The 13489-nt window shown below is 52.7% G+C and overlaps 1 protein-coding gene across 1 annotated transcript in view; it reads right to left on the bottom strand.

Annotated features, from left to right (window-relative positions):
• SRL (sarcalumenin) overlaps nt 1-8847 on the bottom strand; it is a 34405-nt gene extending 25558 nt beyond the window's left edge. The window contains 1 exon segment of the mRNA XM_047087824.1: nt 8787-8847. Coding sequence (XP_046943780.1) covers nt 8787-8847 — 61 coding nt within the window.
• Between the last annotated feature and the right edge of the window lie 4642 nt (nt 8848-13489).

The raw sequence follows: 13489 nt of genomic DNA, 5'->3' as shown, positions 1-13489 counted from the left end.
GTGCAAAATGGTAAGGGGCTTGGTGGCAAATTTGTGACAAAGCCAGTGTTTGCTCGGCCCTAATGTCGCTGTGTGCCCCACCCCAGGCAGGCTGCTCTGCTCCCAATGCGGGCAGCCTCAGGTGACAGGGCTCCCGGTGAAGAGGCTGCTGGTCTAACTACCAATTCAGGAGGGAAACTGAAGACAGGAGAAAGGTAGATTTGCCACTGGGCTTCTACTCCCCTCACAGCCTGTACCCAGGCTCATTCCTGAGGCCAGGAGGGGCTCCCCAGGCCACAGCAAGTGCTGTGATCCTTCTCCAATTTTTCCAGACCCCTTCCTGGTGTCCCGACCCCCTGAGATAAGCTAGAGAAATAAATGATCTTCTACTACCTGACACTTGAAATAAAGGGTAGGAGGGAACACGGGGGCAGGGGTGGGAGGGAAAAAAAAAAAAAAAAAAGGACCAACGAAGTGGCCAGAAGCCTCTCTGGAAGGTGCAGGTGCACAGAACAGGCAGTTGGGGAACCGTAGGACAGAGAGGTCATTTTCAAGGCAATGGCTTTGTCAAGTCTTTAACTATTGCCACCTAGGGAAACTTCTATGGGAAACAACTGGGCTGGCCGAGTCCTAACCAAATGGCCACTTGGAGGAGGACCAGGGGCCACAGTTTTGGCGGTGAGCTGGTGGAAAGGCGGGGGGGAGGGGGCTCCCAAACCCCAGGGCTCTCCCCTGGCCTGAGCTCCCAACACAACCCACTTCCTGTGGGCTCAGAACTCCAGGCCAGACTTTGCCTGCACCTGTTTGAGCTCAGAATGCAGTCCCTGCTCTAGAAGGATCCAAAAATATCTGAGAAGGAGAAGGAGAGGGGCTGCAGTATGCCAAGGGCCCAGGGAGAGCCACCTGGCTCAGTGTTCCAGGCCCTTCGCCCATCAGGGGGTCTGATCCCACCAATAGGAGCCCCACACCCGAGCCAGAGCTGGGCTCATCGCTACCCCTGCCAGTACAATGCCCCCGTCTCCATTCCTGGTTCTGATCACCACCTTCAGATGCTCTTCCTCCTCTGCCTGCACAAACCACCCCCTCATTCATCAGACATTAAGGGCTTTCTGTGAACCAAGCGCCAGGCTAGGCACTGGTGACTCAGCGGTGAGCAAATTAACCAAACACGAAGCCCGTGCCCTCTCAGAGCTGACAGTCCAGCGACTGTCCCCCTTCCTCCCAGTGCAGCTGAAACCCTGCCCCTCCGTGAGGCCGACCTTCCAGCCCTCTTCTGAACTCCAACTAGAGCTGCCCGGGTGTTAGTTACATTTTCTCTCAGTGTGTGTCATCTCCCCAAATAGAAGTCAGCTCCTGGGGCAGAGACACAGCCTGTTCCTGTCCGAGCAGTGTGGCTGACCAGGACCTCGTGGTGAACACAGCCTGGCGTTGAGGCCAGAAAGCTGGTTTTTCAGAGAGGGGTCCCCATCATCACCCCCTTTCCTGCCTCTCTCCAGTCCTGCCCCCTCTCGGTTGCCGCTGTGTCCGGATCTGTGTTGCACCTCATATCTCGCTTGTCTTTTTTATGTTCGTTTATTTCAAAAGAGACAAAGAATGAGAAAGTAAGAGAGAGTGGGGGAGGGGTGGGGAGAGAGAGAGAGAGAGAGCGAGCGCTAATCCTAAGTAGGCTCCTGACTTGCAGCTTGGAGCCGACTTGAGTCTCAAATCCATGAACCATGAGATCACGACCTGAGCAGAAACTAAGAGTTGGACACTTAACCAACTAAGCCACCCAGGCGCCTCTGTTTTCTGTTTTGTTTTAACTTTTTAATTTTAATTCCAGTTAGTTAACAGACAGTGTAATATTAGATTCAGGTGCAGAAGAGAGTGATTCCACACTTCCATACAACACCCGGTGCCCATCACAACCGCACGGTTTAATCCCCACCCTGTATTTCCCCCATCCCCTTATCCCCTGCCTCTAGTGTCCATCAGTGTTTTCTCTGTAGTGAAGAGTGTGTTTCTTGCTTTGTCTCTATTTTTTCCCTTTGCTTGTTTGTTTTGTTTCTTAAATTCCATATATGAGCGAGATCACATGGTATTTGTCTTTCTCTGACTTGTTTCGCTTAGCGTTATACTCTCTAGATCTATCTGTGTGGTTGCAAATGGCAAGATTTCATTCTTTTTTATGACTGACATTCCACTGTGTGTGTGTGTGTGTGTACCACATCGTCTTTATCCATCTATCAAGGGACACTCGGGCTGCTGCCATAATTTGGCTATCGTATTAACAGTGCTGCTATAAACACAGGGGTGCACGTATCCCTTTGAATTAGCACACTTTGTATTCTCTGGGCAAGTACCCAGATTATAAGGCAGTTGCATTCTTACATCACTTGCTGACCATACATTGCTCCTCGCCCCTAATCATGAATCCATTCTGTTCCCAACACAGGGCGGGCTCCCCACGGAAGGCCCGTCTCCCCTTTCTGACTCTGCGCCGGACCCTTCTCCTCCCCAGAGCTGGCCACACAACCCACACCTGCTCTTTGCCCTTCAGCGCTCTGAGTGACAGAGGACAAGAGGGTCCTGCCAAGGTGGTGAAGGACAAGGACCCCTGGGGGGAGGGTCCCCCAAAGTGTCGAAGGAGAAAAGCCTTTTCTCACTGCATAACATTCTTGCAGTGAAGCCAGGGAGCCCGCCCCGGCTAAGCCAGCGTTCTACTCGAAATCCTTCTGGGGACCAGGATTCGGAGCGGACAGAGCCATGGAGACTATGTCTTCGTGTGGTTCTGATGAGGTAGTCCCAGGGAAGACAGGCCTCTGGGGTGGTGCCAGGCAGGAGCTGGCTGCCGGAACCACAGTCTCATGGTGGTGATTCTTCAGGATCAGGCCCCTGGGCACACCCACCCCAGAGCGGCTGGGAAGGGTGGCCTGCTCTCTGTACAGCTGGCTGCTGCAGGCCCTGGCGAGGGGGGTGTGAACGGCTGACGTCCTAACAGCAGGGACTGCTTCTGCAGCCCAAGCCCCCCCACCTAAGACCAGGCAGCTCAGAAAAGGCGGCCGTGGAGCCCTCTGTGAGGGAGGATAGGGAACTGACAAGTGCAGGCATGTCTCTGCCTGGGACCTTGACTCTGAACAAAACCACCTTCAGGGCTGCAGAAGGATGGGGCTGAAACCAAATGGGACAGGACTTCCCCGATCCCAAAATGAGCCCCGCCAATGGGCGCGGCCAAGTCCTCCCAGCCAGGAAAAAACCCCAGAGGAAACCTGAGCCTGGGACTGTCTCTGTTCCACAAGAAGAATGAGAACCGAGGCCGACATCCGAGGAACTCACCGCGTGCCTCCCAGCCAGCTCCCGCTAAGTCACAGATCCTGATGGAGTCCAAATACAGAGCTTTTCCCGTTGCAGGCCCAGGGGACATTTGCTGAATGTACACCTTACATGGTGGAGCTTGGGATCAGACTCTGCCCTATTCTCCACAGCATCTGGCTTGAGGGGGCTCGTTCACCAACTTTCACTGACACAAAAAGGTTGGGTCACTGATTTCGTCTCCGGGCTCTGCCTGGTGGGTGTTCCTTCAGCACCACGGACCAGGCTCTGGTCTCGGCCCTGCTGTTCCATACCATGCAACTTGGGGCAATGGGCCTCCCTTTCCACCTCATGGGTTCTTGGAACATCTGTCTGGTTCCTTCCCCCGACCCGGTGACCCTCCAGGCCCTCCACGGCAATCGTAGTGTAGGCCAGGATCCCTACACCCTATATTAGCTCCCTGGCTGGCTCCTGAGTTTGCCTGGAATGTGCAGTGTCCCTCTGAGGTCTCCACAGTGCTATGGCGTGTCTCCTAAGACCTATCCCACCCTTCCTGCACGTCTGGCAGCTTGGTCACTTCCTCTCCACCTTGTGTCTGTCAGTCCTTGTCTCTCCTAGGACCCTTGCCATTGGCCCATAAACACACTTCGTCTTCCTAGTGTTGAAAAGGAAATTTGCTATATCCACAAACCCCCTGCCCACTTACTCTCACGTCTCTATCCCTCCTGAGCCCACTGTCCAAATGTGTTGCCTCTGCGCCTTCGCTAGATGCACATAAGGCCCTCGTGCTCTGCCTGTGACCTCAGGGTATCAAAGCTAACGCCTCATCTTCCCCGGCATCTCTTTGGCATTTCATCCCTCCGACCGCCTTTCTAGAATGCGCCCTTCCCAGGGTGCCTGGGTGGTTCAGTCGTTTGAGCGTCCAACTTCTGCTCAGGTCATGATCTAACAGTTCGTGGGTGTGAGCCCCACATCAGGCTCTGTGCTGCCAGCTCAGAGCCTGGAGCCTGCTTCGGATTCTGTGCCTCCCTCTCACTCTGCCCCACCCTTGCTTGTGCTCTGTCTCTGTCTCTCAAAAATGAATGTTAAAAAATTTAAAAAGACAAAAAACAAAAACCACAGAATGTTCCCTTCCCTTGGCTTCCATCCAGGTCACTGCGTCTTCCCAGGTCTCTTCCCCTTTTCCTGAAATCCACTCACTGCCCAAATGTGGCACTGCCCAACGACCATCCCTGTATCTTTTCTTTTTCTCTCTCTGCAACAGCCTCATCTTCACCCAAATGAATCTCATGTCCGGACCTCCAGACCTGACTTTCCATCCTCCAACATCCAGGATCCACCCAGATGTCTCCCTGGCACCTCAAATTCATAATGACCCAAACTGAGCCTTTAAAATCTGTTCTTTAATGTTCCTGGTCATTCATTCATTCATTCATTCATTCATTTTTCTGGCAAGATCACACCTCCAGTGACCCACACTAGACCCTCAAGGCCTCCTTCTGGCCCTGGCTCGCTGGGGTCCAGTGGACTTCACCGCAGCTACCTGCTGGGTCTGGCCCTCCTCTCTGCCCACCCCCCCAAACTGCCTTGCGGAGCTCACACCCACTCCAACTGGCATTTCTGACGAGGTCCTCTAGTCAGCCTCCCTCGTCCTCCCCTTCCCTCCAAACACCTGCTGGACGGATGCTTCCAAAGCTCTCAAAGGTTACCCACCATCCACAGAGCAAAGCCCTCCTCATCAGCCGACCACACGTGGCCCTTCAGAGGCCCAATCCAGCCTTCCAAGGACCTTCCCCATGACCCCCACTTTGCTTTGCCTGCCCTTATCCTTGCCCAGTTCTCCCCAGAGCCCCGACCTCTCCTGACAGCATGAGTTTGCTTATCCTGCTCCCTTAAAGTAGAATCTTCTTCCTTCCGTCACTCCACATCTCGATGCTACTTTCCTCCAGGCCCATCTCAAACATTCCCTCATCTGTAAACAGTTCCTGACCCACTCAGTTAAAAACTATCTCCCCAGGCACTTCCACCCTACCTCACTTTACCTGTGCCTCCCTCATGACACTCACGTGTGGCCCACGCACGCGCATGTGTGTGTGCATGTGTGGCCACAAGGCAGAAGACACCCTATCTCCTGTACCGGAACGTAAGCATGCCAAGGACGAAACACCCATGTGAACTCCCCCAGTACCATACCTAAACAACAGGAGGTACCTGATAAATCTGGGATGATTAGTACACAGTGAGATGTGGTGAGGTGTTTGAATGAAAAGGCTTTGCACCCAGGCAGCATTTAAACATAAGGGGTTGTGCTGTGAGTGGGTCTGGATTGGGATTTGGAGCAGGGAAGGTGTCCTGGAGAGAGCTAAGCCCAGCACCCCACAGTGGCAGACCCCACCCCTGCCCACTCTCCCGGCTGTACCCCTATTCCAGACCAGGAGCCACAGCACCTAGACCCTGTCCTTGGCCCTGGGACCCTGGCAGAGAGCAACAGCCATCTGCCTCCTGTGTCTGTAGAGATTAGGCTCCTTCCCAACCCACCACACCTAAGTGAGCACCAAACAGCCAGATGGATGCAGCTGGCCTCATCTGGACCCCCTTCCGGGGGAGCAAGGACACCTGAACTCCAGCTCAGACCTGCCTTGAACCAGCTCTCTGACTTTTATTGCCACACCCAGGCGAGGGTCAAAAACAGCATTTCCCAAACTCTAGTTCCACAGGCCACTAAGCAAGGTGTGCACATCCATTAGCAAATCTCACTGAATGCTTTGGAGACTCGATGTGGGAAGGGGCAGACTAGTTTCTCCCTGTGGACTCATCTGGCTGCACCGAGCCAGGAATCACACCTTGCGGGGGGCAGTGCAAAGGCTTCTGTCCTCTCCCCAAAACCCCTGAGCTCATGACCCCTCCCCAAGGTGGAGATCGCAGCAGCTGGGCTGCCCTGTTGAGGGAACATGAACACAGCCTCTTTCTGGAAATAGCCAGCCTAGGGTGGGTGAGGAGGGGCCACAAAGGGGTTCCTGACAGACCCTCATCTCTCACAGAGGGGTGGGTCAGCCCCAGCGTGCACCAACTTCTCATTATTGGGACAGCAGGGTGGAGGCCAGAGCAGGCCGCAAGCAGGCCAAACCAGGGCTAGGCTGGAGGAAGGAACGGACTCAGAATCCCCATCTACCCCAACCTCTGCATCATGCAGGCAGCAGGAAGCAAAGAAGTCCCAAACCCAGCCTAACAGACACCAGCAACTTGAACCCAAATGCTCTCTCAGCGCTGGCCACCCCCCACCACCCCACTCTTGGAGGAGGGGGTGAGACTGTCTGTCCCTAATTCACTGCCTGACCTTGTACACATCTCTGGTTCCTCCAGCTTTTGCTCTCTTACCTCGACAATACTCGAGGCTGCTTTCCCCTGTCCTTGAGCAGGCCTGTGACCAGGCCAAGTCCCCAAGACAAAGAGGAGGACCCCAATGGTCAAAATGCCTAGAGGCCATGGGTCAGGGGGTGGAGACTTACAAGGTGTCTGGTGATGGGGCCACGGCAGTTCTGGTTGCGTCCTAGCATCAGGAGAGGTACTTGGTCCCTTGCTAGGGAACAAGAAGAGGCTGCCTCGGTCTAGAGGACCACAGGGGCAACATGGGGACAAGAGACAGAAGCACGGCTCTGTAGGGCCCCCTCCATCCCCGGGGAGCAGGAAGCTGGATTAGACAGAAGGTCAGCCTGCCATCCAGCCAGCAGCGGGATGGAAATGAGGGTCCAGTAATAGGGTGGGAAGTTCAGGAGCAAAGCTGCTGCCTTTGGGCAAGGTGGCATTTACTTCGTGGCACAATTCCAGTGGGAAATCAACCAGTAGGAAGGACTGTCATCATGGGGGCAGGGAGAAGCCACCCTTACGGCTGGAACCTCCTAGCGGGTACAGGAGACAGCTGCCTTTGCGGTAATCTACAGCTGGTAGAGTGATAAGATTCACCCCCCGGGAGAAGAGCCCACAGCCCAAGTGGTGAGCAGGAGTGAGGAGAAAGGGGACCCTGCACATGGTGGACAAACCCTCCCTGGAAGCCAGGACTGGACCACACTGCAGAGTCCAGGAAGGAAGGAGCACGCACAGAGAGGATCTTCGCACAAAATGCCTGCCTGCCTCCTTTCCCCCACAGCAAGATCCCCAGGCAGGCCTTATGGAACGTTCCAGATGTCCAGTTCCCTTGTTGGGAGGAAAGATGAAGGATGTCCCTAAAAGGCTAAGGGCCTGCTGTGTGGAAGCAAGGCGGCAGCTGGGGCTGGGCGGAGCAGGGCAGGGGCTGTGAAGGGGAGAGGGCAGCAGTGGCTTGGGGCTCAGGATCCAATTACATGGCTGTTTCCATACTTAGCCACCCGACAGCCGCTTGGAATCCTCACCGCTCCAGCCACAGCAGCGCTGCAAGGCCCAAATTAACTCAAGGGCAGACAAGGGCAGGGCCCAGCGGTGTTCGCAAGGCTGAATCCCCCCACCTAGATCCCTAACCCCCTGAGGGAACAGCTTCTGCTCCTGCCTGCTACCTGCCCTCCTGGCTGGGTCGAGGACCTTGACACACAGAATCTCAAAGACCCGAGCGGCTGGGGCTCTGGCCCTGTGGTCCCCGGTGCAGATGAAGACGGCCACTCATGAAAAGACAAAGCAGGAGACCCAGAGGCCTGGGGGTCCCCAGATCACCCCCAAAGCACCACCAAGCGAGACCCAGCCACAGAAGTCTCAGGAAGAGAGAGGTGACAAATGATCTGGTGTCCCCTCCATGCCTAGAAATAACCCCCACGCTGTAACCTGAGCCACCGCCTCTGCCACACAAAGTGCTGAGATATCAAAGGGAGACCGTGCACACATGCCCCAGCCCCCTTCCAGTGGAGCCCCCAGCCCAGGCCAGGGATACCCTGCAGGGGGTCCTGCTCCTCTCCCAAACTCTGGCTCCAATCCCCAACTCCATCTCCAACCTGTTCCCAACCGACCTCCTTTCTACCCTGCTGTTCCCCAGACAACCCCCAACTCTGTGCACTGTGCCCGGTGTTCAGTCATGCAAAGCCAGCCCCTGCCCAATCCCCACCGGGGGGGAGGGTCAAGCCAACTCAGACCTCCAGGGGCCCCTCCAGCTCCAAGACCGGGTTCTTTTCGCCCATCTAGAAGGGTCCTCTAGTCTTGACTTTTGGGGTCCTCTTCCCCAACATCTACTGGCCAGACCTGTCCTCTGGCTCCCAGCCCTTGGCTCAGGCCTCATGCCTGCCTGCACCTCTCGGTCCACTGCTCCCACTTTCTCTGGCCTCTCATGGAGCCCCCGACGTCTCTCAGGTTCTCCGTACCATTTCCTCCTGGGCCCCAGGGAGAAAGGAATGGAGACGATGCCAGGAGTCCACGTTTGCCATCAACCCCAGGAACCACTGAGGCCTCACCATCTACCGCTCGAGCCTCTCCCCCCTCCCCCCTTCAGTAAACATAAGACCTCAGGGCACGTGGGGGTCGTGATCTGGCCTGGCTGACAGGGGTAAGGGTCATACCTGTTTGTCCTGGGAGCAGGAGCGATGCCACAAAGCAGCAGAGCAGGACCAGCGCCCTCATGGTGACTGCCAAGAGAGCCCAGCTGCTCCTCGCCTCTATTTATAGGGCTGGTGGCAGCGCCGGGTGGGGGAGAAAGGGTCACACAGTCACTAGGGCAACTGGGTGGACGTGATGGGGAAGCCGCGCAGACCCTGACAGGCCATGCAGAGGCTGGCTCCACCACTGCTGTGCCTGCTGTCAGGCCCCGGAAGGCAGAGCCCGGACCGGATTCTCTCCCCCCAGCGGCCCTGGGGTCACGTGACATGGGTCACAGGGCAGGGGTGGTAGAGAAAAAGTGGGGCATCCCTTGGGTTAGGTCTAGGGGTTAGGAACCCGAGCCTTTTCAGCATCTGTGCTAACTTGATCTAAAGTCTGGGCCAAGTCACTGACCTTGACCTGCCTCAGTTTTCTGAATGAAGGAGCCACAGGGCAAAGCGAGAGAGATTCTATTTGACAGCCACTGACAGACATTTCGGCCGTTCCCACCCCCACCCCCCCACCCCCGCCCCCACAGGTCGGTCAGGAGGGTGAAGCCACAATAGCTGCTTAAGGAAACCTGTGACGTCTGACCTTTGAGGTAGATGGCTAGGAGCTTAACCTTCTCAGGCTTCTGGAAAACACAGAATGCTGATGCCTCGGAAGGACAAAGGGGAAGCTAGGAGACATGTCCCGTGCTATGATGTAAGACAGTGAACAGAGATCCATTTCCAGTAACATGGGGGTTCCAGAACCTTCTGTCGTGTCTGCAATGTGATGTTTGATGCAGTTTTCCTAATGGCACATGACAGCCCCTAAGAACCAGTTCTCTGAAGCTGAGGGAATGCAGACACTGGCTTGTCAGGCTGGAGGGAGGGTGTCACTGTGAGGATGGCAGTCGGTCACGGAGAAGAGGAAATGAAGTCAACTGGCCATTCTTCTATGGGCTTTACATTTAACACAGCTTCGCTGGGGTCTAATCCACCTGCAGCACAGAATGCTATTCAAATCTGATTCATTTTGACATATGTGTATCACCGCAATCAAAATAGTGACCAGATTCCTCACTGCCCAATTTTCCTCATGCCTCCCCCCTCCAGCCCCCTCCCCAGCAGCTCCTGAGCTGCTCTCTTCACTATACGTTAGTCTGTATTTGTGGATGTAAATGGAACCACATCGTATGTGTTTTTTATCTGGCTTCTTTCACTCAGCATACTTACTTTGAGATGTGCTCACGTTGCAGTTGTGTATCGATAGTTCATTCCTTTGTATTCCGGACAGTACTTCACTGTATGGACTGGCCACAATTTGCTATCCATTCTCCTCATGACAGACACTGGGTTGTCTCCAAGTCTGTGCTATTACTGATCGAGCTGCTGGGAACATCTGTATACAATTCCACTTACCAACGTTCACTTTCGTTTCTCTCCAGTAAATACCCAGAAGGGAAGTGGCTGGATCACATGGTGGGGGGTCCGTTTAACTTTTTCCTAAGGTGACTGTGCCATTTTACATTTCTGCCACCAGTTCCTCCACATCCTTGCTGATCCTGGGTAGGGTCAGTCTTTCACATTTTAGTCATTCTTGTAGGTGTGCAGTGATATCTTATTGTAGTTTCAATTTGCATTTTCCTAATGACTGATATTTAATTTTTTAATGTTTATTTTTTGAGAGCGAGAGGGAGAGGCAGGGGTGAGTTGGGGAGAGACTGAAAGAGGGGGAGACACAGAATTTGAAGCAGGCTCCAGGCTCTGAGCTGTCAGCACAGTGCCCGATGCGGGGCTCAAACTCATGAGCCGGGAGATCATAACCTAAACCAAAGTGGGATGCTTAACCGACTGAGCCACCCAGGCGCCCATGACTGATGATATTAAGCACGTTTCCATGTGTGTTTTTGTGATCCACTTTTCTTTCGTGTGTTTTTGGTGCAGAGCCTGTTCAAAACTTTCAACTATTTTTGATGGGTTGTTTCCTTCTATTGAGCTTTGATGGTTTTTTTTTTTATATACATACGCTGAATACAAGCCCTTCATCCGATACGTAATCTGTAAGAATTGTCTCCATTGGCATCTTGTCTTTTCATGCACTGAGGTATCTTTCAAAAAGCAGAAATTCCTAATTTTCATCAAATTCAAAGAACTCTTTGCCTAACCCAAGGTCCCCAAGATGTTTTCCTGTTTTCTCCTAGAAATGTAACAATTTTGGGTTTTACATTTAGACCTGTGATCCACTTTGTGTAATTTTCAATAGGTTGCCAGGTAAAAACTGAAGTTAGGATTTTCACATGTGGACATCCAGCGGTTCCAGCAGCACTGGAAGAGACCACCCTTCCCCCACTCAACTGCCTTCGCACCTCATGTTGAAAATCAGTTGACGGTATGTGTTTAAAGCCATTTCTGAACTATATTCTGTCCTGCTGATCTACGTGTCTGTCCTTCCACTGTGACTTCCTAATCAGTCATGAAATGCGGTAGTGTGACTCCCTCAACTTAGATCTTTTAAAAGTTGCTTTAGCTATTGTAGTTCCTTTACACGTCTGTATGAATTTTGCAATCAGCCTGCAAATTGCTATTTAAAGGCCTTCTTGGATTTTAATAGGGATTACACTGAATCTTTAGGCCAATCTAAAGAAAACTGACAAGGTACCAACTGCAATGGTCAATTTTATGCGTTAACTAGGCTAGGTTAGGGTGCCTAGTTGGAAAGTATCAGTCTGAATGTTGCTGTGCAGGTATTTTTTAAATGCACTTAATATTAAAATCTGTAGACTCTGAGTCAAGCAGATCACCCTCCATAATGTGATGGGCCTCATCCAATCAGTGGAAGGCCTTAAGAGAAAAGACTCAGCTCCCCACCCTGGAACAGTAAGGAATGCTTCCTCTGACTGCTTTCTGACCCAAGACTGCAACATTCACTCTTGCGAGAATTTCCAGCCACCAGGTATCCCTGTGGATTTCCAACCTTCCGGTCCCCTCGACCTCTCTCTATACACATACATCCTACTGGCTCTATTTCTTGGGAGAACCCTAACACACCAGCACTGAGCCTTCCGTCAACCATGAAGGGAGGGGGCAGTACTGGACCTGGGAGAGAAAAGGAAGTCAAAGTCAATGATGCCCCTGCTCTGGGCCAGGCGCTTCACCTGTCACGAGAAGTGGGCATGCCACCACCATGCCACAATGAGAAGGCTGAGGCCTCAGACTGCTGCAGTAACTTGTTCAACATCACCTCCTAAGAGCGGAGTGGTCTGAATGTGAACCCGGACGTGCCTGACTCACAAAGCCACAACTTCTCCCATTGATCGGAGTGAATGCCATCAGGGGAAGAGAGGAATTGGTGTGTTGGTGAAAGGTGGTGGAGGGTTGTGGGGGAGAACAGGGAGACACAGGCTGAAGGGCCAGACTCCAGACCAGGCTGGAAGGGAAAATGTGAGCTGCGCACTGTATAAAGGGCTCACTGCATGTGATTTCAGGACACCCCATTTGGACTCCAACAGATCCTTGCAGAGACATGTTCACAGCAGCACAATAAACAACCCAAGCGTCCATCAGCAGATGAACACATGAACCAAATGTGGTCTATCCCTACAGTGGGATATTATTCAGCCATAAAAAATGAAATTCTAGGGGCGCCTGGGTGGCTCAGTCAGTTAAGCGTCCGACTTCAACTCAGGTCATGATATCGCGGTCCGTGAGTTGGAGCCCCGCGTCGGGCTCTGGGCTGATGGCTCGGAGCCTGGAGCCTGCTTCCGATTGTGTGTCTCCCTCTCTCTCTCTGCCCCTCCCCCGTTCATGCTCTGTCTCTCTCTGTCTCAAAAATAAAGGTTAAAAAAAATTTATAAAAAAAATGAAATTCTAATATGTGCGACAACACGGATGAGCGTCCGAAATGCTAATGCTAAATGAAATAAGCCAGTCACAAAAGGGCAATGTATTTGTTTGCTGAGGCCATCATAACAAAACGCTGCAGACCGGGCAGCTTAAACAGCAGAAATTTATTTCTCATAGTTCTGGAGGCTGGAAGTCCAAGATCAAGGTGCCAGCAGGTGTGATTTCTTCTGAGGCCTCTCTCCTTGGCTTTGTGGAGCCACTGCGTCTCCTCACTGTGTCCTTCTCATATGGTCATCTCTTGGTCTGTGTCATCTGTGTCCTAATCTCCTCTTCTTGTATGGACACCAATCACCTTGGACCAGGGCACACCCGTGTGACCTCATTTTACCGTAATCACCTCTGTAAAGACCCTGTGTCCAAGTACAGTCACATTCTGAGATACTAGGAGTTAGGAATTCAACATGAATTTTGGGGGGACACAAGTCAGTTCATAAGAGATAGATATTGCATGAATGCACTTATATGAGGCATCTAGAAAAGTCAAAAAGACTAAAAAAAAAAAGTCAAAGTAGATGGTGGGTGCCAGGGGTGGAGGGAAGGGAGCACGGGGGGGGGGGGGGGGGGGGGGAGGGGGGGTGTTAGCGTTTAATGGATACAGAGTTTCTATTTAGAATAATGAAAACATTCTGGAGAAGAACAGTGCTGATGGTTGCACCACACTGTGAATGTGCTTCATACCACTGAATTAAAAATCACAAAGGATTAAAATGGTAAATTTTAACCACAATTTTTAAACATCAAAGTAAAAGGCACCCGGTTTGGAAAGTGAGAGATTAAAAAGGAGGGTAGACTCAATT

The sequence above is a fragment of the Lynx rufus genome, unplaced genomic scaffold, assembly GCF_022079265.1.
Source record: "Lynx rufus isolate CCGP_SWC_20201006 ecotype Redwood Valley unplaced genomic scaffold, mLynRuf1.p SCAF_23, whole genome shotgun sequence".
Lineage (NCBI taxonomy): Eukaryota > Metazoa > Chordata > Mammalia > Carnivora > Felidae > Lynx > Lynx rufus.
Note: the sequence above shows the minus strand (reverse complement) of the source record. Positions and strands in the feature narration are given on the sequence as shown.